Source organism: Drosophila suzukii, chromosome 2R (assembly GCF_043229965.1).
Source record: "Drosophila suzukii chromosome 2R, CBGP_Dsuzu_IsoJpt1.0, whole genome shotgun sequence".
In the NCBI taxonomy this organism is placed as follows: Eukaryota; Metazoa; Arthropoda; class Insecta; order Diptera; family Drosophilidae; genus Drosophila; species Drosophila suzukii.
In genome coordinates, this window is record NC_092081.1 from 11,713,791 (window position 1) to 11,741,336 (window position 27,546).

Genomic DNA, 27,546 nt, shown 5'->3' on the forward strand with positions numbered 1-27,546 from the left:
TATTAAAATATGTAACAAACAAATCGATTATGCTAAAATAACAAAAACTACAAGCTGAAAGCTAAGTAAGACACACAACTTTTTTTTTAATTTTAACCCTTCATGTTAAGGGTACTAGAAAACCAGTTGAAGTAGGAATGAGAACGGTTAAGATAAATAAATAAAAGTAAATAAATTTTAAAATAAAAATAATTCACCACCTTCATTAGTAAGCCTTGACAGATGTACATATATAAGGTGCATTGACCTTATTGTAAATATTTAGTTTACAAGAAGTTCTTCTTAAAGCATTTAACAAATCAATGTTCAGCCAACTAAAGTTTGGACCCCATTTTGGTCAAAAGCAACTTCTCTATCTTGGCAATTGAAAAACTTTTTTAAATCAAAGCCCAAACGAATGCCACACAAGGATTTCGTTATAAAATTTTGCCGTTCAATGCAAACAACATACAGATCTGAAATAACAATAACACAAAGTCTGGCTGCTTTTATTATGCTTGCTTCAGAGGCTTCGCAGCGCATCCCCGGATGCCAAACAGAATATTTCAATTATCGTTTAAATTTGTTTCGCTTGTCATAAATCTCTCGACCATGCCTCTTTCAACTAGTGCAGCAAGGAGTCCAGACAAGACGTGCAAACTTTCGAGACGAGCATAATAGATGGCAGAGATGAATGCGGATGAGGCAAAGCAGGATGGAATGCCACAGGGTGCCAAGGAGGAGGAGGAGGAAGGAGCAGCATTAGTGGGTCCTGAAGATGGTGATCCCGACACCAGAATAGTGGCTCCTCCACCGCCCAGACAAAGAACCCTAACACGAACGGCCGAACTGGATGCGGATGGCGAAGACATCGACTTGGATGCCGATGTGGATGATGCGGCGGACAGCATCACCTTGGAGTTGGCCTTATCGCCGCACAGCAGCTCCACGACCACCCCCTCGCCCACCACCGCCGACGAGGACTTCGCCCAGCTGGACAACAGCAAGCCCTTCAAGGTGGGTATTCCACGTGCACCTCCTTTGTGGCATTTAGCCACGCTGCCACTGCCCACTGTTAACTGGGCCAGCATTTCGTTAAGTGATTACTGCGGCGCTATTGTAACGCTTGTTACGCTCGTAATACAAAAGGAAAAAAAAAACCAAAATGAGTAAAAAAACGCAGAAAATTGAGGGAAAAAGTTTGACGGTCAGGGCGAACAAAGTGAAGGGTTCCCCGTCGGAACGGAACGGCCACTTCAAAGCCTTCGGCGCTGAGTGGCATCATCGACATCGGCACTGCTGTTGAAGTGTTGCTGCCGGTGCTTTATTCGCCCTTTAAGCATTCGCCCAACTTTTCAATCCACCGCCATTGCTGGTGCTGGGAAAATTCCCGGAAAACAGAGCTGTTTTCTTCTCCTCTCACCATCCCGAAACTCTATTTGACTATAAGGATTGCGTAGCTGTAGCCAATCTAGTGCACAGAACAAAATTTATTAAGGTCAAAGATGAAGAAATGCATTACTTTTTTTTCTAAGAACCCGGTCTAAGCTCAAGAACAAATGTGTTGAATTTTAAATACTTAATTAGGAGTTCAAGCCCACTAGGTCCATCTAAGCAATTAAAATTTTTTCACAGTTAAAATTCTTAATTTTTGATGGTTTTTAATTAATTTTTAATGGTTTTTAATTACGTTTAAAAAAAAATCCCGGTCTAAGCTCAAATATAAAATTTCTGATTCAAGAACTTTTTGTTCTTTACAAAACGGGTTGAATTTTAAATACTTAACTAGGGCATTGCAGTCCTGAGTTCATACCCACTAGGTCCATTTATGCAATTTACATTTTTTCACAGTTAAAATTCTTAATTTTTAATGATTTTTAAACATTAAAGAATATTTTACAATCAAGAAAAATTCTTCTTAAATCAAGATTCTGAATTTTAAAACTTTTTTTCTTGATTCAAGAAAATTCATTTTTGACAAATTTTTTTTAACGTTTTTCTTGATTCCAAAATAATTATTTTCTCTGTGTACATCAATCAAGAGGCCTACGAAGTGAAAATCTCCATATTCAAGTTTGTTTATGAAATTATCTGCCTGTCAGTTTTCTTTCAGAAGTCATAGAAGTTTTGGTTTGGAGTCTTGTTAGTTGGTTGATTGATGGTCAATAACTTCGAAGCTTTACAAAAACATTTGGCTTGGAAATACACTTCAGTTTGCTTAGCTTATTTAAGATATTTGGTTTTATTGGTTTACAACATTTTTTCATCAAAAATCTTTTAAACCTATTTACAAACCTGAATATTCCATGCTTAAACCTTAGATATTTTCAAGAAAATTAAATATTTAAATGACTTGAACTCAGGTTGACCAAGTTTATAAATATCGCAGTGTTAAAACTCATATTAAGTACGCCAGTCACGTACAACCTTCTAAAACACTTTTTTTTTGCTGTGTGGCTGGTCAACAATTGAAATTTAATTAAAATGTTCAAACTGTTCGGCTGGATAAAATAGTAGCATCCGCATGCGGGCGCCAAAGTGGCTCGTATATCATTGTGGGCCAGCCGACTGGCCAATCAGCCCTCCAAGCCGCCAATCACCTCCAGTGCCACGCCCACATCTAAGCCGTGGCGCCTGTGGGCGGCGATAACGATAACGAGGCTTCTTGGCCACGCCATCTGCACACCCTAATCGATTTATTGTGTGCTAACGGCATTAAAGCCACCGCCATAACAATATAAGCGGGCCAAAAGATCGGCATCTGGTCTTGTGAATGCTGATGATAAACTCGGCTATCAAGTGGCTGTAAATTTGCCAGGCGAAAGCAATTAATTGACAGCTTGATGTGGTCGAAACGCGATGTCATTTGTCAGTGGCGTTTCCGGCTGATGATGGTTGAAGGGGCTGCTGCCACGTGAGGCATGGGTAATTCATGCGGATCTCGGCTAATTAATAATCCTGTCTCTTGTCTGCCATGCCACACGGCTCTCCTTCTTATCGAGTGTTCTAGGAACTGCTAAGTCCCTCATTAAAAACTCTGAAATGCTTGTAGATTTAATCTGTTTGACTAATTGCACAAGAAACTGAATGCGAGTGGGAATTAAGTAAAGGGGTGATAATCCTTCAGCAATTAATATGCTAACATACGAAGGGAATTTCTGTAAGCTTTGGTAAGAGGTCCTTCAATCATCTAAATGAAAATGATTTTCTTTGGAGCTCGCTGATTGGTAATATTTCAAATTGCCTTCACAAAAAGTTGTGCATTTCACTTAAGTGGCAACTAAAAGTAGAGGGCAATTGAAATGAGGTGTAAATTCTTGTTAACAGATATACCTATTCTAAGAGGATTCAATAATTTGTTTAAAGTTTACATACAAGTTTTTGGTTTTCTAGAAAGTTATTATTGATTTGAATTCCCTTTGAAGTTTAAAGTCCATAACAGGTGTAGAATTTTTGCATTACGTCCCTGATTGCATTTAGTTTATTTTAGATTGGTTGTAATTTTTTTTTTTGCCCCAAGGAAACTCTGTGGTAGCCCAGCACATCTCTGGTCTCAGCAGGAAATTAAGTTCCAGTAAAACAAATCTCATTGGATGAGGAAAATTCCCCTTCCCTTTTTCCTCTGTTGAGTTAACGCGCAAATGCGTTTTTCATGTCACAGTTGTACGGCGTCCACCTACGGGGTCCACCTTTATGTGAATTTTAGGGGAATGCAAATGCCCCTGAGGGAAAGTCTGAGCCACCACCCAAATGGTGGAAGTTCCAAGAAAGGTAGGGTCGGAAATTAAATTACCAGCAGACATGCCGCTTGGAACAGCATCAGCAAGCAAGCAAACAAGCAAACAAACAAACAAAAACGATAAGCAAACATTTCTGGGAATACGCCTTGCTGAGACGCAGACTGAGACATTGCGTATACGCCACGTTGCGCATTAAGCCAAATAAACGCGCATTATTCATGTCCAGGCAAGCGTGCAACTTAACAACACCCGCTGTCCTCCGTAATAAGCAAGCTTATAAGTACGTGTAAGTGTGGAATGACGACGATCTTGAATGCTGTCAAGAACTCATCATGGCCCATGGAGTTCGAAGAAATGATGTTTTCCAGAGAACAAAACAGCACACTAAGAAAAATATGTAGCTTAAAATTCCATATATTGAAAATGATAATACAGTAAAATTTCTAAATAAGTAACTAGTTACGAACCTTTTATTTATTTTAAAACAGTTTCTTGTTTCGGTCTTACTAATATTTTGTTTGGGAAGCTCTAATGTTTTAAATTTATTTCATTTTCTAACCATTTCTATGATATTAAGTTGCTTATGTAAATATTGCTTATAAGGAATGTTTACTGTATCATTGCCGGTTAGCGTGTTCAAACGTGTTTAAGGTAATCGAGATTTAGTTTAGGTAGTTCTCATCACATACATGAGTATCTTAGGAACCATAGTATAATATGCTAAAATATAAATGATATTGTAGTTTCTTAATAAGAGTTATTTTATTTTTTATTTTTTAAAGGCCTACTTTGATCTTTTTTAACCAAATTCCCAGAAATGTATGCAGAGTGAAGCGTTAATATAGTATTGTTTGTTTTCTAAATTGGTTGATTGCTTAGCGCTTACGCATAGGGACCAGGTTTAAGATATAGAAAACTTGAACTTAATTTTTGTTTACATATGTTTTCCTATATATTTTTCTCAGTGCCCATAATAATGTGTTGCTATGGCATTCCGTTGACAATCAGGGAAAATTAGTGCCCCAATGTCTCCGATAAATGCCGTGAAGCGAGAACGGGCGGCCAGGCAACCCGAGCTGGACAATAGACACCGCAGGCTGATCAAAAGCAATTTGGGGGCCCTGACCTTGGGCCTTTGGAAATTACTGCGGCTTCCATTACCTAGACCAAAATCGGGTTTCCGCCATTGGGGGACTACAATTCGGATTCTATAATTGCTGGCATTCTCCGTAATTTGCATTTCCTGACCGAACCTAAGTGCTATTTGAACAACATATTCCCGAGTAGCCCTTAGGTTGGGACACACACAGATCTCAGATGTCTCATGGCGAATTCATGACTGCAAACTGCGAGTCCTGCGCATTGTCCTTGTCACGCTCCCGGCTTGTTTGTCGCCGGTTCTAATGATGCTATGCAAACGAGGAATTTACAGGGGCAATATTGACGCCGGACGCTGGCAAACAAAAATGCGAGGGCAAATTCTCCGCAAAACCCAACCGCAACGGGGGTAAATATTTACCTGCTCACGGGACACGGCCGAAATGAAACCGCAAATCAGGCCGAGACACTAAGTGCATCAAGATGATATCACTTAAATTTACCAAAGCAGCCAATCGAAGGGATTGTCCAAAAAGTCAGAGTTCAACTGCGGCCACTCGAAAAGCGGGAATATACATGGTTCAGCTAAGAAAGCCAAGTTATAATGACTTTCGGAGAGGGCCAACAAAGGCGAAAAAGTGGCATAAAGCAAACAAAGCCGCCGGACATTGGCATTTGGCCCAGACTTCGTGGCAGGGGTGCCGATTGAATAGTTTGTGCGTGGCCGCAGAATCTCACAAAGGATACAAAAACCCAACTGTTTAGCCAGAAAAGTAGAAACATATCCAATGGCTTTAATGGCCCATTGAAATTCGCATTAAATGCTTGATAAATTTTCATTGCCATGGCTAAAACACCAGACTCCTGCCAGACGAAATGGCATTGGCCATTTGATGGATTCCCTAAGCATCGTATAATTGGTTTAGCACTCTGCTGGCCGGGGGGATTGATTGATGGGCTATAAGGAGAGAATAAGGACTCTTTGGTGGCTGATGACGCCGCTTTGAATGCGGCCATTAAATGACCACAGACCGCTTGACACCTGCAGATCTGTCAAACCAAGTCACGCTCCACCCCTTTCGCAATTTATCAGAATATTCCCACTGGCACTCGGGGCGTATACGTAGTATAATGCCAAAAAGTAGCACAATGGAGGCGTTGGCAACTTTTCGACACAGCTCTCCCTTTCAATTGTCCATTCCATCCTTGCTTCATTTCACCTTTCGCCTGACCCGTGTCCATCCATATCCAAACCTGACCCTGAAAGCCTGTTTGGAATCGACAGCATTATGCTTTAAATATTTGAGTAGCAATCTTTTAGGCCCAACAGGAGGCTCGACTACAGCCAGCAAACAAAAAATAACAGAGGAAAGGTAGAAAAATATAATCGTTTGCCTGGGTCGACTTGTGCCTTGACCTTCCCTTTGTTCGTTGGCTTTATTGTTATGGCAATTGATAAATTGATTAGTTGCTGCTGCTCTACCTCCATCTACCTTTCTACCTGCCCCCAAGACCATATCACCATCACAATTAACCACCGTCTTTTCGTATCCTTAGTCATATCTTTGTCGCCGCGCTTCGTTAACTTCATATTGTTTTTATTGACAGCTGCGTGGAATGCGAGTCTGCCTTGCGGGTCCTTTCGCAAATTAAAGCAAACAAATGTTTGGGGCTTTTGTGTTTCGTTGTGTTGCTATAGCTTAATGGACAAAATGTGCGAGGGCCTAACAATTGACTATGACAAACATTTTCTGCTAAGTAAACATTTGGCTGAGGGCTTTAGCTTTCACATCGATGAAATAACAGGCATTTAGTTTGGCTTTAACGAGCGATTTAAAGTGAATTTCAAGGTAAGCCTGTTTGGTTTTGAGCTTGACTACTTTGGGTACCAAGGCATTTCTTCATAACATAATATTGAAAAGTATTTTCGTTGAAAATACTACGGCATAGACTTGGAATTTGTTAAAAATTCTTTCGTTAAAACCTTTTCAGAAGATGGTTTTACACTGAAAAAATTAAAATATTTTAAGAATTGCATTAAGATAATGTTCCCCTTCAATTTACTACCGTATATGTTTATCGAAAACGAAATGTAAGGGTCTTTGTATTGTTTTGACATGAATTATTAATCGTCGGAATTTTTAAAATTTTGTGTAAAAAAAAAAATGTTAGCATTCCTGTGGGAGCTATTGGATATAGTTGTCCGATCCGGCTTATATACTATACATAGAATAGAAATACGATTTTTGGGAAAGTTTTACATCGAAAGCTTTAAAACTGTGAGACTAGTTTGTGTAGAAACGGACAGACGGACGGACAGACGGACGGACAGACGGACGGACAGACGGACGGACAGACGGACGGACAGACGGACGGACAGACGGACGGACAGACGGACGGACAGACGGACGGACAGACGGACGGACAGACGGACGGACAGACGGACGGACAGACAGACGGACAGACAGACGGACAGACAGACGGACAGACAGACGGACGGACAGACGGACGGACGGACAGATGGACGGACAGACGGAGGGACAGACGGACGGACAGACGGACGGACAGAACATAACAAAAAGTTGGTATACAAATGGAACACAAAAATGAACAATTTGAAATGGGCTTTTTTGCCAGTGTACTAGTTAAGCCTTCTGTATCACAGCTATGCAATTTCCGGCATGTCAATACAGAGATTGAATTCGGCGTAAAATTCCTAGTAATCCGTCGCCTCCATTCCAGATCAAGGACATCACGAGGAACATCCGCAAGGCTGTTGTGGCCACCACGCTGTCGGAGTTGCGGGTGAAGGTGTCTGTGAAATTTGAGCGGGCTCAGCCGGCGATTCACCTGGATTGCGATGGCACCGAGGTCGACGATGAGGAGTACTTCAGCACTCTGGAGCCGAATGCCGAATTGATTGCCGTCTTTCCCGGCGAGCAGTGGCGCGATGTGAGTTGCTTTGCCCTTTATCCCGGCTTTACCTCTTCCAAATCCATATCCTTTTCCATTTTCCATTTTTCCCCATAGCCCAGCGACTATAATGCCAATCTGCGTCGCACATCGCTGGATGCTCAGAGGTTAAGGCAGTTGGTGAGCAAACTGCAGCCGAACTATATGAACGATGATGATTTGGACAAGCTGTCGAACATGGATCCCAATTCATTGGTGGATATCACCGGACGGGAGCCCAAGGACAGCGAGTACTCGGCGAGAAGCGATGCCGCCAGGATATCCACGGAGTTGTCCTGCTAAAGGCAGTCATTGCCCCCAAACGAAAGAACTGTGTGTATTGAGATGTATATAGGGAATTTGTACGAGTTTATATGGCTAGCCGGAGTATTTTTGGAAAACGTTTTGATGACGGCACTTGAAGCGACCGATTTGGATGATGGTTGTACCATGTGGGGTTTTATCTCTATAACCGTAGATCCTGAGAGTTGTGTATTTTTCGAGCCCACATTGTCGTAGAGCAACTCACCTTGAATGTCTATTATCAGCCGCTAGTTGTTCCTAGACCAATAGCCAATGTATGAGCCAAATCCTGAAGAGGGCCTCAAAGGCCGATCTGCAGTCTTAGATAACCTTATCCTCACCTCAGTCAGCGGACGATCAACGAATTGCAGCATAGATCTGATCTAGGCAAATAGATATATTATATATTTTCCATAGCAGTATCCTTGTGAATGTCACATGAAAACCACTTTGGGTTATTAGGGAGCAACAAAAATGTACTGTAATTGAATCTCAATTAAATCAATTAGCAATTGAATAAATGTTCACTCTAGGCACACGAAAATGGTTTTTAACTTTTTTTGTATTTGCGCTGCATCAATGAACAAGCACAATTTGCTGCACTATTCAAAGAGGTAATCGAAACCTGAATTTTATTCAATTTAAATTTACGTTGTGTCCACAGGAATCAATTGAAAATTGTAATGTGTAATTTAAAAAAAAAGAAACAAAAGAGAAATAAATAAATGGATAAATGTGTGAAAATTACTTTTTATCGAAACAATAAAATTCGATTTTATCTGCTGACTGGGGCTACTTTTCCGGATTTATTGTGGTCGATAAAAACTACTTTGCGAGTAGTTTTCACTTTCAAGGATAAGCAACTTGGGCAAAAATAATTCCATTTTTGTTGTTGCTTGCTTTGGAAAATTTGGAAAGCCCGCACATCTATACTTTCATTGAGCCAGGGGTAAGTACCTTAAACATTTTCTAATATTTTAAGCTTACTAAATAATTCCTGCTATCAATTGAAGTGCTATTAATCGGATGCATTAGGTGTTGAAAGCGAAAGCTATTTAAAGTGGACTTTTATTCAACGGTAGCATTTCCTCGGCTTTAAAGATAACTTTTAATTATGCGAAGAGCCTTAGCTTTCCATTCAGAGTCCATCCTTTTATTAGCCTTACCAGCACTTTTCCGACATCCCAGACGTTTTAAATCTCCATTTCCATTGAAATGCTTACACTCAGATGGAAACAAATCTAGAGAACCAAAAAAAAAAAGAGAAGAGATTACACTATGTGAAACATAGTAAACATAGTTTCCTCGTCGTCCGCCGACCATTTAGAGTTTGTTTCCATGTTAAAGTTCCGGTCTGTGAGCATAAAATATGTTCTGGAATCCCTGCCAGGCATTGAAGTTTAAATGCAAACGGCATAATGTAGAGGAGATGGGGCTTCCGCAGAACAATCACTCGTATCGGAAACCTTGGCTGGACCTTTGGGCATCCTCCGCATGGAATTCCGAACACACAGAATGCGACAAATTTTTAATGCGGATAATTTCTGGACTGGCGACAAAAGCGCAGGAAGTGTTACACATGGCTGCGTATAATATAATATGTTCGAGTAAAAGTATATATTGTGAAAAAAAAACCGGTTAAGCTGACAGATAAAGGTAAACCCATGGAATGGTAGCCAAATGCGGAAAGCATTGGTCAAAGTTGGTTGCCCTTGGCTGGGGAAATATATGGCAGGTGTGTATTTTTAGCCAACTTTTTGTTTATACCCGTTAGCTTACCCCTAAAAAGTTCGAACGTGCCTCCTGGGAGGGGGGTGGGTATACAGGTATATCTGCCAGTTGCGGCTTACATTAACAACCATGGCAGATTTATGCGCCAGTTATGCACTTCTTGGTGTCTCTTACAGCAGTTCTAACAGCTCATTGGGCTGCCTGGGAATTTCGAACACCTGAGCTCCTGCCGCGAAGAGTCCTTGGCTTCGTTGGCGGCGCAAATGTCATTGTTGCTTTGAATCAAACGCATTAAAAATTTATTGAATTTATTTTTACGAGTGCTCCTCCCAGTTCCCCGACAGTCATGTCATTCGACCAAGTTGACTCCTGCCATCCTCTCCAGCCACTGCACTTAAGCTTAGTTTACCAGGTGGCTAGTGGGTGTGGAAGTGGGGGGTTTCCAAGAGGCCTTGCTTATGCAGCTGGATGTCTCACAAATCGCTCCATAAAATGCACTGACAGGGATAAGCCGGGGCACTCGGCAAATGTCAATCAAAAGCAATTAACAGGATTCGAAAAATCCTTGGGAAAGGAATGGGGGCAGAGAGGAATGCACCGAAATTGAGATATTGTAAAAACCGATATTATACATGGCCATAAGGTATACCGGTTCTATAATTGATTTATGTTTGTTTCCCAAATTTGAAAAATAAACATGAAAAAAGCTTGAATAGGTTTAAATTTGATGAAGTTAAGTTTCTTCTAGGTTATCCTCTTTTGATTTATTTTGGAAGTTTCATATATTCCCTCTTCGCTCTTAGCCAGAGTAATTTAAGGCATTATCTCGTTATAATCTCTTTTCAACTCTTCAAGAAAAGGTCATTAGTAAGTAGTATAAAAAACTTTATATAACCTACTTTACTTTCCGTTTATATGCATACTAAGAGAAATATATATCGAAGTAAATTCACATGGAGTATAATAATGTTTTCCTTAAAATTTCCTTTATTCCATTTGTTCCCATTTCCTTGTTATCATTGTTAAGCAATTTAATAATTTCAAACTAAATACTGAAATGAATAAACAACTTTATATTCATATGCATTTAAGCAGAAATATATTTCTTAGCAAATACTCATGCAATTTAGCCTCATTCAATAATGCATTTAGTGAAGTGAAAGCGGCACATTCAGGTTTCTATTGTTTCCATTTCATTTTATTCATCGTTATACAATTCGTTCTAGCAACTAAAGAAAATAATATTATGCAGGCGCCCACAGAGACGCCTCCGTGAAGGGAAAATGATGGGAATAATCGAGAGAAGGACGTAAATGCTCATCGACTGGCGGAGCTCCTCGAACAGTGCTCCCGGCTACAGTTTCTTCCTTTCTGGATGTCCTTCCTTCACGCGCACCAAGGAGCAAGGGGGGATGGTATATGGTGGATTTCGGGGAAAATCATAAATGAATAACAATTTCCGAATAACAATATCAGGCCGTTTCGGTGGACAAAGGATCTGGACGGGGTGGTCAGTAGATGAACTTCTTCTGCTCCCCGTAAATGGACTCGTAGAGGGAGGGGGCCAGGTGCTCGGCCAGGAAGATCTGCAGCTTTTCGGTGGCCGTCACCGGAGTGTAGCGGGCCATGGGGAAGGTCCTGGTAACGGCATCGATAAGGACGCGCAGCGTGGGCTGGATATCGGCCGCCTGGAATGGTAGTGGAATCGGTAATGGACGAAAGTGCGGATTAAACACTCGTTAGCCACCGGACACATGCTTCTAAGGGGGGTGCACTCTCACCTGGCGCGAATACTTCTCCACCGACGTCATGGCCGCCTCGTAGTAATCCTCGCCGTAGGTCTTCTTCTGTTCCGAGGAAAGCTGGTTCCACATTTGCTTGGCCTGCGGAAAATATGCCAGGGGAAAGTTGGGAAGAAGCCAGTTTAATGAGTTCCCAGCAAACTGTTTTAGCAGTCCCGGTTGCTCGGGAATAGTTATTGTATCGTAAAAAACTAAAAGCATGAAAAGGCTGTTCCACGTGGAAAAACAACAGGAGTTTAAAAGGTATGTTTTTACAGCCAATTCAAATTTCATAATAATAATGCCTGAAGGAAGACATAGTTTTCTGCATTTTCCATTGACTTACTAGCACTTGGGTAACAAAACAATTGAATTTAAATTTAAAATTAATATTAATTTTTAAAAAATAAAAATGATGTTAAGAAACAGGAAACCCTCCAAAAATATGTACTATATAAATTGTGATATCAGCTATGTGGAAGAATACGTTAAGTCGTAGGTTTAACACTAGTGTACACTGTTCGTGTGGCGGCAAAGAGCGAGCCGCGCTATTTTGATTGCCCGATTAATGGAAAACTGGCCATCTTTGCACCAAATCTTCATTTAATCACTGATAAGATGCAAATTTTAATTTCTACAATAAAAAATCTCCTTGAAGTTATACAATATACAATATGAAGTATACTATAGTTTTTAGTTTTTACCCATTCGATACAATATTTTTCCCAGTGCAGACCATTAGCCCCTGCATAATAGTGCAATCCCGCCATTAGCTTCTTTTCTCACCTGGTCACGCAGCTCGGTCTCGTTCAGCCAGCCGTTGCCGGGGGCGAACTCTCCGGCTGCCACCACGGACACATCCACTCCCCGGGTGCGCATCTCCTGGCGCAGACAGGCGGCGAAGCAGTCCACGGCCGCCTGGGTGGCACACTGGATTCCACGGACGGGAGATGGCACGCGATTCAGGCCGGAGGTCAGGAAGACAACGCGACCGTGGGCACGGCGGACCAGGGGCAGGAAGATTTGGGTAAGGCGGGCGGCACCTGCGAAATATGAATACTAAATTGCAGTCCTTAGCCCTGGTTCTGAGATGGCCTCCACTTACCCAAAAGGTTGAGGTCCAAGCTCTTGCGAAGCACGGCAAATGGAATCCACTCAAGCTCGCCCAAAGCTACCCAGTGGGCGCAGTGCACCACGGACCACAATCCTTCGGCGCCATGGGGCAAATGCTGCGACACAAAGCGGGCAGCTTCCAAAATCTTAGAACAATGGATATGTAGAGGATAAAGGTGGCAAACTCGGCTAAAAGCTCAGGACCTGCCCTATGGAGCATGTAAACTTACGGTCTTATCCGACGTAACGTCCAGATGCAGCAGCTTCATGCGTCCCGAGGTCTCCTCCTTGAGTATCTTGGCCTCGTCCGAATCCTCGATGGGCGTGTTGAAGCCGGCGTAGACGGTGAAGCCCAGGTCATCCAGTTTCTTGGCCAGATACCAGGCCAGTGGGGTCTCGCAGCCGGTGATTAGCACGCCCTTGCCCGAAGCGGATACCTGTGGGTACATAGAGAGAAAGTTTCCAAGATATAAGTACATTTTTAAAGTTCTTGTCCTTATTCACGCTTTATTTTAAGCTTTAAGAAAATAAAAAGATTTATAAAATGCTTGGAGATATAAAATTATTGATATGTGAGCCTTATTTTAGAAACTTTTGAATGACACGTGTAATTTTTAAGCATTATATAAGATATTGAATATTGCTAAATTATAATCAAAATGTACATATCGGATATCTATTTGAAATTAAAAATCAATTTAATTATATATTATTTGTATATAATTTATATTTTTTTATATTTTAATTAAACTATGGTACTTTTATACCATTTATATTATATGCATAATTTTCCTTGGTAATAAATCTATCTTCATGTATAAGACTATTGATGCTGGGTTTTTCAACTCTGAGCCAATTAATGTTCAATAATTGTAATGCCAATTAGTAGACAATTAAGCGTTGTCTTCTTGTTTGTTTTTCTGCTGGAGTATCAAGTTTTCGTAGCTTACTCGAGGGTGTCGTGTCAGAAGTTTGACCTTTGGCCGAACCGAAATGACGTCTGTGGGCTTTAAGTCCGGCCACTTAAAAGTCGTGTCACAAACTGGGCTTAGAGGGCAGCCAGTTGGCAACTTTGTGAAAAGCGATTAAAGTTGGCACCCTCTTTGGGAAACAGCCTGCTTTCGATTTCAAAGCGAAAGTCAGTCGTGAAACAACACCATGTGGGATGGGATGTGTGTGTTTTGGAGGATGGCTGTCACAGATATTTGTTTAAGTTCATCACGGCTTGAGACGCTGATGATGATGGAAAGTTGAAGTGGGCGAGCAGGAAGACTTGTGCTCGCTAGGACTTCCGCTTAAGACACGAGTTCCAGTCACTTCACCCGCACTCGTACCACATCTTGGTATTTGGTCTCCTGGAATCTGTCTGGGATAGTGACATATCCATCATGGCATCCACCATTAACCAATATACTATAGTTCGCCCCGATTGGAGTGGTCGACTCCAGTGTGCGTCAATCGGTTTCGACAAATGGGAGGTGGTGGTGTACGGCTACTCATTGTTGGGGCTATTAAACTGTTATAAAGTGCTCGTAAAATTCTGGAAAAAAAAGAGAAGCCGGCCAAGACGGGTGTATTATTATTGGCCGTGCTGTTGACACCCATTAAGACTGGCCGACATTTTATTGTGGCCATAAGTGTTTGGCTTATCGAAATCTGTTGGCCGTTGTTTGGCGTTAATAAAAACACACAAACAGTCGCCGGGGGCTTTCGGGAGCTATGTTTTGGTTTTGCCAATACCCAAACATCAAACGCCCAGCCACCCACTGAATGCTCTCTAAGTTTCCAACAAGTTATGTTCCTACGGTTTTTACGCGAATCCACTTTAGATATAGTACTACGTAGTGCTGCAAACTTTGGGTCAACTTTTGCGCTAAAAATGCATGGAGCATTCTTTGTCCTTAGTTTCTTATGCTGCCACCCCAATTTATTGCGGTTCAGCATAAATTACTTTAAACTTTGCGGCAAACTAAAAACAGCAACTGACTTTACGGAATTGAGCAATTAAATTGCAGCAAAAAGCTGGAATAAAACGGAAAATGGGAAAAAAGAAAGCGAACAAAATGTTTAGAGTCAATTAAAGTGCATTGGGGGAAACCAGAAACTGTGGCAGCTTCGACTCGAGAAATCCGATGAAGGAACCCGGGCATTGGATTTCCAAAGAACACTTATTAGGAAAAGCGAGGAAGCTGCTGGATTTTTGAGCTTTCAAGTCATCAAAGCGGTTATAACTTTTCAAAGGCAAACATTTAATTATCGCCCGCTTAATTACTTGTTTTACTTTTGACCTTTTCCGGAATGGAGGTTCAATTAAAAGTTTCAGTTCTATGGGCATTCCGGAAATATAATATATTGAACAAATATAAATCTCAAACTTTTTAAAAAAAAAGGGTTCACATTTATTTTGGGATTTCCCTTTAAGATTATAAATAATGGTATTATTAATTAATCATATCAGATCAAGTAGAATTTATATAACATTTTATAAATGAAATGTAAGTATCCATAACAGTACCTCTATCAGTATCTTTTATGTTTAAAAAACAGCACAGACTTTAATACGCTGTCAGAAATCTCTCCCAGAATATGCAATGTAGGGATTTTGTATTTTTGGTGGCTTGCTAACGTGTTTTCTTAGCCCATTCACCCCACTTTTAACCTTTTTTCACTTCTGATGTGTCTCTTTAACAGCTCCTCTTGGCACTGGTGAAAGTGCGAAACAATGAGCCCGAAAAAAGAGGGAATTTCGACAGTGCAGTGAGTACGTGCAAGGCATGAAACAGCCGTCCCCTTGACGCAACCGACTGCCTCTTGCCACCTGCCACCTGCCACTTGCCACTTGCCTCCTGCCCATTTTGCCACCTTTTCCACTTTCCACTTTCTCCCCTGCCAACTTTCCCCCTTTTCCGCTTTCCCCCAGCTTTCCCACCGCCTGACATCGCACCTCTGGGGCGGTCATGTCGACTCTGTGATGGCACACGATGGCTTGCGGTTTTTATAAAACGATCCCGAAATAGAACCCAAGTTGCATGCACCCCGAAATAGCGCACGGCAGCAGTCTGAGGTTCGGGGTGCATGTCAGACATTCCATTTAACTGAGCACTTGGGTCGGAAATGCATGCCGAGCATTGGAAGCGAGTAAGTCAATAAGGAGGCAGGTGCCCCCTGCCCATCCCCATCCCCATCCCCACTTTGTACTTTAGCAATTTAAATGCATCCTTTATTGCATTTTAATTGCAGGCAACTGGAAGTGCAAGATTTATTCGTTGGCCAGGAGCAGCAGGTGCTATCTGCGGTTGTGAGCCAGCCAAAAACGGTGCTTTTAACTCGCACTTTTAGCCACGAAATTGATAAATGGACGCTGGGCACGCGATTCTACGCCTGCAGCTACATTTTGGCGGACTCATTACCTCCGGCTTACGTACACCGTGGCGTATGCGTAATATTTATATAATGCATTATGCTGAAAGCAAAGCTTCTGAGGGGCTTCTGTGTTTCAGTTGTTAGCCAGAAGAGATATTGACTCTATATTATAGCGAATCCCTAGTACTATCACATAGTGTGTGTGTGCAGGTAAGCGGTGAAAGTGTTGGCTAGAAAACACTTTTCTCCATTTTGCTCGGCTTCTGCCATCGCACGTGTTTCGGCGTGGGCGAGGTGAAAGTTATGAGTGTAAAATGTAAACAACAATAAGGAGGAGTCCAGCTCATGAACCTGCCAACATGTGCCTTCATTTGCGTGAATAAATTTATGACTGTCCAGGGGTGCGAACTACAACGCTTCCTATTTCGAGGATAATGCGGAAACGTGGGTTGTGGAATGAACTGCGTAAAAGTTGTGAAAATATGTTGACCGGAAGCGAGTCCAGCCAAGTAAAATCAATACTTTTGTATTTAAGAGAAACATTTTGGTGTGGGTAGCTGCTTGGCTGTATAAAACGCTTAACTGGGTGATTTGTGATAAATTGTGAATATGTTTCAAGGACAGTAAATGCTGTTTTTTAAAGTGTTCAAGAACTTTTTTAAATTAATTTAAAGGATTAAAAAGAGGCATATTAATATTTGATGAGTTGACGGGTTAAATATGTTTATCTTCTTATATAGTTAGTTATCTCTATTGGTTTTGTTCGTTTTTCTTTAAATTACGCCTTATACATTTTATAATAATAATTTCGATAGTTACAAGTATGCAAAAAATATATATTAAATATATCTTGAGAATGTGATGAAAATAAAAGATAATTAAATATTTTCTTCTCAAAATAAATTTGAAATACTCTTTTTCCTGTATTTCACAACTTTGATTTTCGCTTGGGTGATATTTTCCCAGTCCAGCATTCCCTGGTAATTGAAAAACTTTGACTGCCCAGCCATAAACTGAATAAATAACCAGGAAGTGAAATAATAAAGCAGTTTTATTATTGCGCTTCCTGGGTGGAATTAGTGTTCGTAATAAATAAAATGAGTATCGAAGTAAACAGATTTAATTCCGTGCTGGGAAACCATTGAACCCGTTCGATTCTGGACAATGCTCGCTTATCGGTGGTCCGCAGCTCTGGTTTTATTATCTTATTTTTATCCCCCTGCCAGCCTCGTTATCCTGGCAGACGCATAAACCTCTCGAGAAAACGGGACACGCTTGACCGCTCGAGAGGCCCCAAATAAATCTACATAAGCGAAATGGTGCAGTATCGCTGGTGTGGGGGAGTCGGAGTTTAAGTGAAAAATGGCAAACAAACCGCATACAAATTGTCCTCGCTGTGTTTGCCACTCCAGCCAGGATAATGGGCGCTATCCTTGGTGGGCGGTATCCTTTGTGAACGCTTCAGAGGCGACGAAATGTGGCCAAAAGAAGAGAGCGACCAAGAAAAGCGAAACAAAGAGAGACACGCACACGCATGCACGCATATTAAATCAGTGGCTAAAAATAGCCCTCAAATAAAATACGGCCAAAAGAGAAAGTGGCCGAAAGTTGGGGCTGGGGGGTGTGAAAGTGGGGCCGTGCTACCCATAAAAAAAATATAAATTAACTAAAAAAACAAAGACAAACGGAGGGCGCGGAGGGCGGGCGCCAAAAGTCATTGAACGTATTAAGCTGTAATAAATTAATTAACCGGAAAGTTAAAAACCATTTCTGTGTTTTGCTTTCCTGCCCACACACACACACTCACACCGAAACAAGTTGATACACGCACGCCGAGTGCCGCGTATCCTGATGGCGTGTGGCAGGCAGGCAGGACCTCTGCCAACTTCAGCCATCCGCAGACGACAACGGCGGCATTAAAGGCTTTTCGCATTGCGCATACCACGCGTTGTACCAGCGGAGACCTAGGCCAATTTGCAGCTTGTTTCTCTTATTCCACTGTATCTCCGTGTGTGTATTAACGATATATAGAGAGAGAGAGAGAGTCAGAGGAAGTGAAAGCAAGGGTGTGTGGGTGTGGATGCCAGTGTGTGTGTGTGTGTGGGGCAGGCAACACGCAAAGCTTTGACTTTGTGCCAAGCCAGCCATTATGGCAGCTCAGCCTGTTAGCCAACATCTCTCGGCGGGTGTTTAAACGAAGGATTAGGCCCCACATCCTCCACCTTACCAGTCCTCCCCGCCCCTCCCCTTGGAAATGTATCTGCATTTAAATTCCCATTGTATCCGGTCGAAAAATGATGCCCCTGGCCATGGATGTTAATTAAAATTTAGTGTAACAAGGCTTCAGTATAGGAGCTATGGAGCTATAGGAGCTATAGAAGTACCCATGGACAGGAGTTTCGTAGCTAATTAAAGTACCTTGAAACAGGAAAATAAAGGGAGTTGATAAGTAAATAGAGTTAAATTTTAAGAGGGTACAATTACACCATGTAATTGAGTCTGTGTAATTTGATTGGGAATTTAATTATCTTTAAAATAAGATTAAACTGAAGCCCTTCATGAATCAACAGTGTGCCACCTTTTCCTGTTTTCACTTTCAAGTGTTTTAATCGAATTCTATGTTGAGAAATGATAATATTTTTAAGAATTTCTCTGAAAGAAAAGCATTTTATAAATGATTTAAAAATTATTCAAGTTTCTTAGAAGCGGTTGAAAATTCACATAGAATTTGATAAAATCTCGAGAGAAAAAGAAAAAATCAGATAAGAGATACTATTTCTAATCTTATTAATTGTTTCGAGATGTGATTATTTGAATTTAGGAAATTCTAGTGATAAGGATATCAATTTAATATTGGTGATTACAAAGTCAATGTCATTTATTAAATGAATAACTAAATGAATTTAATTTAACTTTAGTTCTAAGTATTTGTGCATACTTTTAGCTAGATAGACATACAGCGAGAGTGTTTACAAAATAACTACCTAATGAGTAGAAAACAGAAAAACAGAGATACCTAAATATGTGTATCCAGACACGTCACACCTGAAAGCCGACCTGTCTGCAGCTGGAAAACGGAGTCAAGATGTGGGAAATGTGAAATGAACTGGCTGCCAATCGAGCGGCTGCTTTGCCCGCAATTTACCCACATTTGGCGACCTCTGACCTTTGGCTGCCGAAGCATGATGTGCGATGCGCGCTGGCTGCACGGCTGCCTCGTCTCCAATTGGTTTTTAATTTAACTAAAGTGCGCAACACAGCAGAGAATGAAATGTCCAGGGGGGCAAGGGGCAAAACGGTGGGAGTTGTCAAGGCGATTTAATAGCGTGCAATTCTAAGAAACGCATGTCCCATGTCCCAAGTCCCAGCTCACAACTCACAACTCGCAGTTCGCAGTTCACAGTTCACAGTTCCCATCTGCCGTGTCCTTCGTTTCCAGCCATTGTCAGGCCGGGCACGCCATTGCCATTTCTGAATGTCCTCAGTGTATTTATGTGTGTGTGTGTGTGTGTCCTGCGATGGTGTCCTGTTGTGCGTGTGTGAATCAACAGGCCACGCGCGACACCATAAAACCGAAACGGAAAACGGAGGAGTATATGTATCTGCCGGATACAAAGGCCAACGAAGTGGGGTATCCAATGGGTAAAAACAAGCGAACGAAACTTCGCACATAATGAGTTTTTATGGCCTGTTTGCGAGCTGGGTAGCATGAGGAGAGCGAAAAGAACCCGCCCTTCATATAGCCTTCAGTTGTCCTGTGCCTTGGGCCCGGGGACCCCAGTTTCCAGCTTCCATCATCATCATCATCATCATCATCAGCGCCATCATGACCGTTCCCTAATTGCGAATGCACTCGCTCCCGTTGACAAAACAGTTCTTTCGGCATTTTTTTGTTCTGCGGGAACAACACACAAATCAGCGTAAAATTTGTCTACGGGTAAAGTTTTATGGAGCTGTAACTGCGACAAAGTGTGCTGCAATCGGGAACTACGGAAGCTGTTCCTTTTGAAGCAAAAACCCAGGGAGCTAAGAGGACGGTTTACTGGGTAATAAACAGTGCAAAATACCAGGACAATGTTACAGATGCACTGCGAAATCACTATTCCGACAGATGCCATCTGAGCACTGAGGGAAAATTTTGAAATTAAGCAGTCTGTACTTTTTATGAAGACGGTAGTATTAAAAATTCAGCGGGAAATCGTTCGATTCTGAAGTCCGATAAAATCTTTTCATGCTAAGGATGGAGAACACTTGGGTTTTGCCATTTAAAAAATGCTACTTTGACATATTAACATAATATTTTTTGAATACTGAACTTTGTTTTAACCTTTTCACCACATTTAGACAGATCTTTGGAGAAGCTAAAATGATCAGAAACTGAAACTGAAACTGTTAGAATCATTGAATGATACACTGTTTTGTATAACATGGTAGTTTAGGAATATGAAAAATACTTTACAGATTGAAGTTAAAGAAACTATTAATAATATTCTCTTTAGTGCTAAAGTTCTCAAGATTATAAAAAGCCAATATTTATTTTTGTGCTATTTCTTTTCTCTCAGTGCTTCGAATTAAAGGAAAACTGCTGGCGTCTTCCATGGAAGTGTTTGGATCATGATTACGACGCAACCGAAAACCGAGTGGATAAACTGCGGATTCACCTGGCTCAGATGGCCAGTTTATAACCTTCTCCGCTGGAAAATTCAAGATTCCCGTGTATTCAATTTCACTTGAAAGTCGAATATGGAAGTGGGGATGGAAGTGTGAAGTGGGGGCGTTTTGCAGTGGGCGTTGCTGATGTGGAGCAACTGCTCATTAGCGTGGCTCACACGAAGCTATTAATTCAATTATTTACACTGTTTCTGGCAGCTGACAAGCCCCGCACCCATTTTCATCGACCATCTCGTGTCTTGTTCCGGGAAACTGTTGCTCGTCGCCCGAGGAAATTACCCAGACCCAAAATCCCCAAGGGGGAATGGGTTTGGTTTGGGAATGGTGAGATGGGAGTATGGGTATGAGAATGAGAATGGTGCTGTGGACTTAATTATGCACATTAAGCTGAGTGTAATTTGCGTTGCGAAAGGCAGCCATGGCCGAAATCGAATCGAAACTGCAATGCAGTTGGTCCCCGAGAAGCTGCAATTTAGGTGAGAATAATATGCGATTTATGCTACACCAAAATGAGGGCGGAGCAGGGGGCGTGGCCGGCCTGGGTGAGCATTTCATTAGCTGCGCATTTACATTTCATTGCACCCAATTTGTGCTGTCGCGTCAACAGTTGCCAGTCGCCTCGTCCCTGGAATCCCCCCATTCCCATTCCCAATCCCAATCCCTCGAATGAATCCCCTGGAATGTGTGCGTGCGTGTAATTTAATTCGACGGTCGTGCCATAAAAATGAAATGCACAACGTGATGTGCAAGGACAAACAGTCAGTTTTAGCTGGTCCACGCATGTTGCCAATAACTTTATCTACTCCGCACATGTAAATGCTGATGCGAAACGACGGCGGACTTGGGAAATCGGGTTAATAGTTGAGGCCTGGTCGGCCCGAAAAGCTAATCAAAGGCAAGGACACTCCGAGTCGTTTCCTTTTTCTTGTATCGGCCCCTTAAAAGGGAGTGTTTTTGGAAGCTACTGGCTCAAATTCTGTTGCCGTGGCTAAAAATAGATACACAGGCTTTTTGTTCAAGGACGTTCTCTTTGTTGTTATGCAAATATATCATTGAGTGTCGCGATTTGAAAAGTTCTTTGTTAAGAGAGGAATAATTAAGGGTTTGGGTTCTAAGACTTGTAAATATTTTAAATCTTAGAAAATAAGAGAAGAAGGAGTTTTCGTCTTTAAGAGGGACTTTATACACTTTTGTGTAATACCACTGGTTTCAAATGTATATTAGATACACAGAGAAACAAAATGATAAGATAAGATACAATGATTTCATTATCAATTCTATCTAGATACGGGGCGTAACACAATAATATGTTCGCCATCTTACTTTTTGTTCTGTTTTTTAGAGATTCGCAGTTTTGAACATGGCTGTTTCGTTCTTACTTAGAGTTATTTTAGGCTTTATTTCGCTCTTTTCTCTTTTTGACGTTTTAAATATTCAACGAGAGAAAAAATGATACTTAGTAAATGTACCATGCGAATATGAAATTAATCCATTTGTGTTTTTTCAGTGTATAATTTGACATTTAAATTTTAATAACATTTAAATATATTTCAGACACTTATATTTGAGGTGCGAATAGGCCACAAACTTATATGCATAAAGACCAGTCATGAAAAACTTAGAGAAACAAGACTAAGCGTTTAAAAATAAGAAAATCTTCAAAAATAAATCCCCGTGGGTAATGAACTTTTGCTTTTTACGTTTAGGATTTTCTGGACATCCACTAAGAGTTTTTTCTTGTTTCCATGGAAGTCACAGCGTTGTCCTTGACAAATCCTTGGCAAAACGAGACAGCTGAGTACCGCCACCAGCCACCAACTACCAGCATTTTGCCAGGACTCAGCAGGAGTTGCAGCTGCTGCTGTTGCTGTTAATTATCCTGCCGTCGTGCTTATTACCTTAATGTCGGGTTGCGAATCGCGTTGAGTGCGCCACAAGCAGGCTGCAATTGCCAGGACAATGCCATCCGAACGATACGGATACGAAATGGACGGCCACCGGACGACGGCTACGTGCCACGAATGGCGGCCACAGAACCCACGGCTCTTATCCTCCTGTAATTGCCAGCCGGCAAATGGCCAATGTCATTTCTGAGGTCCACCTTTCAACTCCTCCCACTACTCCACCTCCTCATCCTACCACCAAGGAAAGCTAATTAAAGTGCACGCAAATTTGAATTATCCACTGACTTTGTCGACGCCATAATCATGAATGTGCATCGAAGCAAATGGTGTGAAATCGAGAGATAACTCCAATCGATTCCGTGGTATTGCGTATACGCAATGTGGTAATTTACGCTGTTAATCCTAGAAGATAAAGGCAAGTAATCCCATTGGGGGCACTCATGACCTGGGGAGTCTTTCGTCTAAGCTCTTTAGAAGTTTAATCGAGCAAGACGCGAACTTACAGGATGTTCAAGTAGAGCCCTCAAGGCTTTTGATATTTAATATTAAACTATGGGAAGCAATAAAATGGAGTGCAGAAGATGATTGGGTATTGCAAGGATCAAGTTTGGTTTAGAGGAACTTAGAGGTAGAAAGTATGTAAGAAGACAAAACTCCCTGAACTATTTAACTTAGTTAGTATAAGTTTCATGACTAAGTAAGGCACCAAAATCTAATGTGAAGAAGTTTACAGAGTTTAAGGGAAGATATTACGTATTAAATTATGTTCAGAGAAACTTTATTAAAAGTTTGTAGGGTTCTTGAACTTTATCCAAAGTTGGTTACATAAAAAATACCATCTACTATTTTGCCTTCTTAAAAGATTACTAAATATATGACTAAATAAATACTAAAAACTACTAACCATTTATAACTGTAAAGTCTGATTTAACTAACTGTCGTATCAGTCCTTTTATAGACATACTTAAACATGATTGACTTTCTCTAAAACCCTTAAATTGTTAGAATGTTGAAAAGGGTCTTGAAATAACTACAATTTACAAGATGGCCCCTTTCCACTGCCTCAAGCCCCGAATTTTTGTTTGGTCTCTAGCGAATCAAGACTTCACATTTTTCCTACTTGCTACTTGAGTTTATATTCATTACCAAAACCCTTTTCTTTCAGCAAGTTTTGCTTGGGTTTCGCCTCTTTAAGGACTGGAGCCCCCCCTTCCGGCTGCTTATTTATTTGTTTTCATTTTCATTTTCCCGGCTGGCTGCCAGGCAGTAAGCTTTGAAATACCAAACGCAGGCAAATCCGAAGCCAAATCCACAGTCAAGGGTTTCCTCTGGTCTGGTTGAGCATAAGTTGACGACGTGCCTGCCGCAGGAATCCCTATCTCCAGCCCATTTTTGAATTTTCTGGTGGCTCGACTATTTTTAGTGCCACTGATTTGTTTTGCCTAGTATTCGAGACCCTCCGTCGACACTTGTGGTTTTGGCTTGGCACTCGCCACGGGCCAAAACGGAAGAGGAAAAAGAATACCAATCCGAACCGCCCATGGCTCTGAAACCGAAACCCGAAAGCCATATGCGGTTTTTGTTTTTGCGCCAGGACTCAGGATTAAGACGTCTGGGGGGTATGGACTTACCTTGACGAAATGGTAGAAGAGCACGGCTCCCACGGTGGCCAGGGCGAACCAGACGAACACGGCGAAGGTCGAGATGCTGGACATGTCCAGGGCGTGGAGCAGGTGAGAGGTCACGATGGCAGCCGCCTGGCAGAATAGGAAGGGCATGAACAGCCGCTCGAAGATGTCCCAGGGTATCTCATGTGACTTCTGGGGCAGGGCTGAGATCGAACCTCGTCGCAAGGAGGCGCGACGCGAGGCACGGCGCTAATGAATAGAAGATATAGCCACACATTTAGTCATTTCTAGTATATATCCCGATTTAATTATTCATTTCACTGAATTAACATTTCAGTTTCGATGTATAAATAGCCACACAGAAGAATAGCTGGACGAGATGTTTGTTTGGCAAATATTTAAACAATTGCGGACAGCCTGTTTGTTTGTGTTTTGATCGATAAACAAGGGGAATATGCAAATTATTGCACACACTTATTGTTTTTTTTCCAGGGGGAAATGAGAAATAAAATAAAATCAAAGATGTGTGTGGCACTGTATGCTTTTCTGAGATCGAATATTTATGTATCTAATTTTTCTACACATTTCATTCTTATTAAATAAAGTTTAATAAATCCACCCATTGCTAGAAACTAATTCCTAAAATCTCAAAGATATTTATGAAAATCTTGTATTTATCTATTTAAAATTTCTGCATATTTCCTTTTAATTTAATAAAGTTTAATGAATACAATTTAAGTATTCCCTTTGCTAGAAACCTAACCGAAAAATCTCAAAGATATTCTGATGCCAAGCAACCAAATTTGATGAAAATCTTTTATTTATCCATCTCAATTTCCTACATATTTCATTTTTATTTAATAAAGTTTAGTAAGTCCACTCAAGTTAACTATTTGCTTTGCCAGAAATGAATTCCTAAAATCTCAGATACATACGCATGCCAATCAACAAAATTTGATGAAAATCTTTTACGATATGGAATTCGTTTAATTTATTGACTCAAGACTTCCGTGTATTTAACATTTTTCGGACAGTTCCCTTTGAAATCGATAATGTTTCGACTTGATGGCTCTGCTCAGTGTTCCCCTTGAATGGCTGATGAAATGGACAGGCACATATTTGCCAACAATACATCATCGAGTATTTCATTAGAGCTAACCAATTGCAACCACAGGATCTGGACGGCCACAAGCACTTACATATGCTTGCATTTATCAGGCCCTAACCCACACACATTGACATTGACGTATAGCAATTACACATGACGTGCACAATACTCTCGAAAAATGAGGGAAAGCGTGTGGGAAATGGGTGGAAATTGTGGGTGGAAACGGTATGGAAAGTGGCCTTCTCAGCCCCAAACCGCCCCTTTTGGCCATTGGCCATAAATCAACGACAGTGCGAAATAATCAAATGGTGGCATCTGCATAAATACAGAAGCCAATTGATTTATTCGGCCTGAAAATAAACCAATTCCATTTCGGTTACTTGGACTCTTTTCTGTTTTTCCCCTTGCCGGTATTGTAAAATCGCCGAAACTATTTATACCACCTCGTGTGGGAAATCAACGATGTCATTTCGTATTGCTTTCGTCATATGGTGACCTTGCCACCAATTCTGGGATTTAGTTGGTAGTATCTATGTGACTAATGTAAGTGCCTTACATACGGTCGAAATACGCCCGCGATAATTTCGAATTCGGATCTATATCTCCACATATATATATGCACTTGCCGGTTAAAATATATTTATGCGAACGCGCCCGAAGATTTATGTACTTAATGGGGTCGCTCAGCTGCCATGAAATCAGTATCCGGCGAATACTTATTGGTCTCTATTCGGTTTGTCTCCAAGCTTATTTTTATTATTAATAAAGATATGGATATGTATTTTTAGATGATGCGAACGAATCAAATGGAATGGAAAATTCTGGCATTGCAAAAACATTTGCCCTGGCCAAAGATAAAGATGTATTTCAGTTTTGGGAAAAGAAACAAAAATAAAAACAATTCACTTTTGTGGCTCTCTGGAATGTCCATAATAGTCTGCCTCAATGTCAGGATTTTTATTCTAGAAATTGGACCATTATTCTCGGGCATACTAAAACAATTTAAGTTGCACTTTATGACAGGCAGACATGGTAGCATTTCCGACATGTCTCTTACGGAACACTTAAGTTTTCATTTTGCAAATTTCTAGTGGCTCATACGTGCGTTGACCCACTTGGATCGTGGCCATTAAGTGAATTTTTGTAATTAATTTGGCGGCCCATCCTGAGCACCGCATGACTTCCTGGCTGTCTACCCATCTTATAACCTATACCATCTAACAAAATACCAAGACCCTTTTCTGCGGCCAAAATGGGCGTGTGGAACTGGAACTGGATTGTATGTGTATTGGCATTTCTGGGTTAAGCTAACTGGGCTAAGTGTGGCTAGGTATACACAGCGCGGCGGCCATAAATTTGGCTTGGGTAAGCACGGGCACACAAATGGCTTTTTGGCCGGAGGGTAGATTTCACTTACCATATTGTTATCGAAGACCTGCATGACGGATGCTGCTGGTTGCGGGGGGTTTATTTTCTTGAAAAAGGATTCCAAAAAGTACTCCTAGCACGGCACTCACTTTCCCAGTTCCGGTAAATCTGGCACGGCTAGTACTTGTTATGATCGAATATTTCTGTTTTCGAACCGATACGATTTCAGGGGTACGAGTTTCGGGGCCCGTGGCCTGGGCGCTCTGAGACACGACGTGGCACTAAGCGGTACGATCGAGTACCGCCGCAAAAGTTCGCTCGCCGATCGCTGCCGACGTCGCTGTCGACGGTCTGCCTCTGTTGTATTTCAAAATCGCTGCAGCGAATATGTCGTTTTGAAAATTTTTTAAAAATATATCTGAAGTATGTGCAGACATGCGTGTGCGAGATACATATTCGGCTACTCAGATAAATAAATATATTTAAATTTGTTGCTTTTGGCGGCGCCGCAGCATCAATGATTATTTTTTCCACAGATACAGATACGTTCGCTGAGTTCTGAGTTCTGTTGGTAAAATTGTATTTTTTTTGGGTTCATTTGAATATTGCTTTAAAACGGCCCTACTTTAAATACACAGTTTATGCGCATAAATATGTATGGCAAAAATGGCGCATTTTTAACCCCGCGGCTTGATTTTGAATTTGTTTTTCTGTATTTTTTTGCGGGCTGTCCCACTGTGACGTCACTTTCGTTGTTTACATGCCCGTTATTGTTAATTTGCAAATTGCATTTTTAGTTTTTTATTA

General features: G+C 41.2%; 2 protein-coding genes across 3 annotated transcripts; one reads left to right on the plus strand and one right to left on the minus strand.

Annotated features, from left to right (window-relative positions):
- The first annotated feature begins 660 nt into the window (after positions 1-660).
- Drep3 (DNA fragmentation factor-related protein 3) lies at positions 661-8,616 on the plus strand. Its single transcript, XM_017072269.4, has 3 exons — positions 661-996; positions 7,560-7,769; positions 7,848-8,616. Exons 1-3 carry the CDS (start codon positions 661-663, stop codon positions 8,070-8,072), a joined length of 771 nt encoding a protein of 256 aa, XP_016927758.3. The 3' UTR covers positions 8,073-8,616.
- A 2,357-nt stretch (positions 8,617-10,973) lies between these two features.
- Positions 10,974-27,002, minus strand: LOC108008506 (D-beta-hydroxybutyrate dehydrogenase, mitochondrial). Of its 2 annotated transcripts, none has more exons than XM_070995175.1 (7): positions 26,789-27,002; positions 24,267-24,512; positions 12,928-13,134; positions 12,690-12,843; positions 12,371-12,627; positions 11,621-11,686; positions 10,974-11,491 (listed from the first exon to the last, which is right to left on the minus strand). In XM_070995175.1, the coding sequence occupies exons 1-7, from the start codon at positions 26,810-26,812 to the stop codon at positions 11,315-11,317; spliced, it is 1,131 nt and encodes a 376-aa protein (XP_070851276.1). In that variant the 5' UTR covers positions 26,813-27,002; the 3' UTR covers positions 10,974-11,314. The 2 variants fall into 2 exon arrangements, with proteins under 2 accessions (XP_070851276.1, XP_016927861.1); XM_017072372.4 differs by having other exon boundaries at positions 11,585-11,686.
- Between the last annotated feature and the right edge of the window lie 544 nt (positions 27,003-27,546).

What these genes read in the sequence shown, in the direction of transcription:
- LOC108008506 (XM_017072372.4), bottom strand. Translation starts at nt 26,812, where the DNA reads ATGCAGGTCTTCGATAACAATATG. An exon ending in CTTGGACCTCAACCTTTTGG is followed by an intron (nt 12,628 to 12,689) that starts GTAAGTGGAGGC and finishes CATATTTCGCAG; the next exon opens with GTGCCGCCCGCCTTACCCAA. An exon ending in AGACCGAGCTGCGTGACCAG is followed by an intron (nt 11,687 to 12,370) that starts GTGAGAAAAGAA and finishes TATTTTCCGCAG; the next exon opens with GCCAAGCAAATGTGGAACCA.
- Drep3 (XM_017072269.4), top strand. Translation starts at nt 661, where the DNA reads ATGGCAGAGATGAATGCGGATGAGGCAAAGCAGGATGGAATGCCACAG. An exon ending in ACAACAGCAAGCCCTTCAAG is followed by an intron (nt 997 to 7,559) that starts GTGGGTATTCCA and finishes CCTCCATTCCAG; the next exon opens with ATCAAGGACATCACGAGGAA. An exon ending in CCGGCGAGCAGTGGCGCGAT is followed by an intron (nt 7,770 to 7,847) that starts GTGAGTTGCTTT and finishes TTTTCCCCATAG; the next exon opens with CCCAGCGACTATAATGCCAA.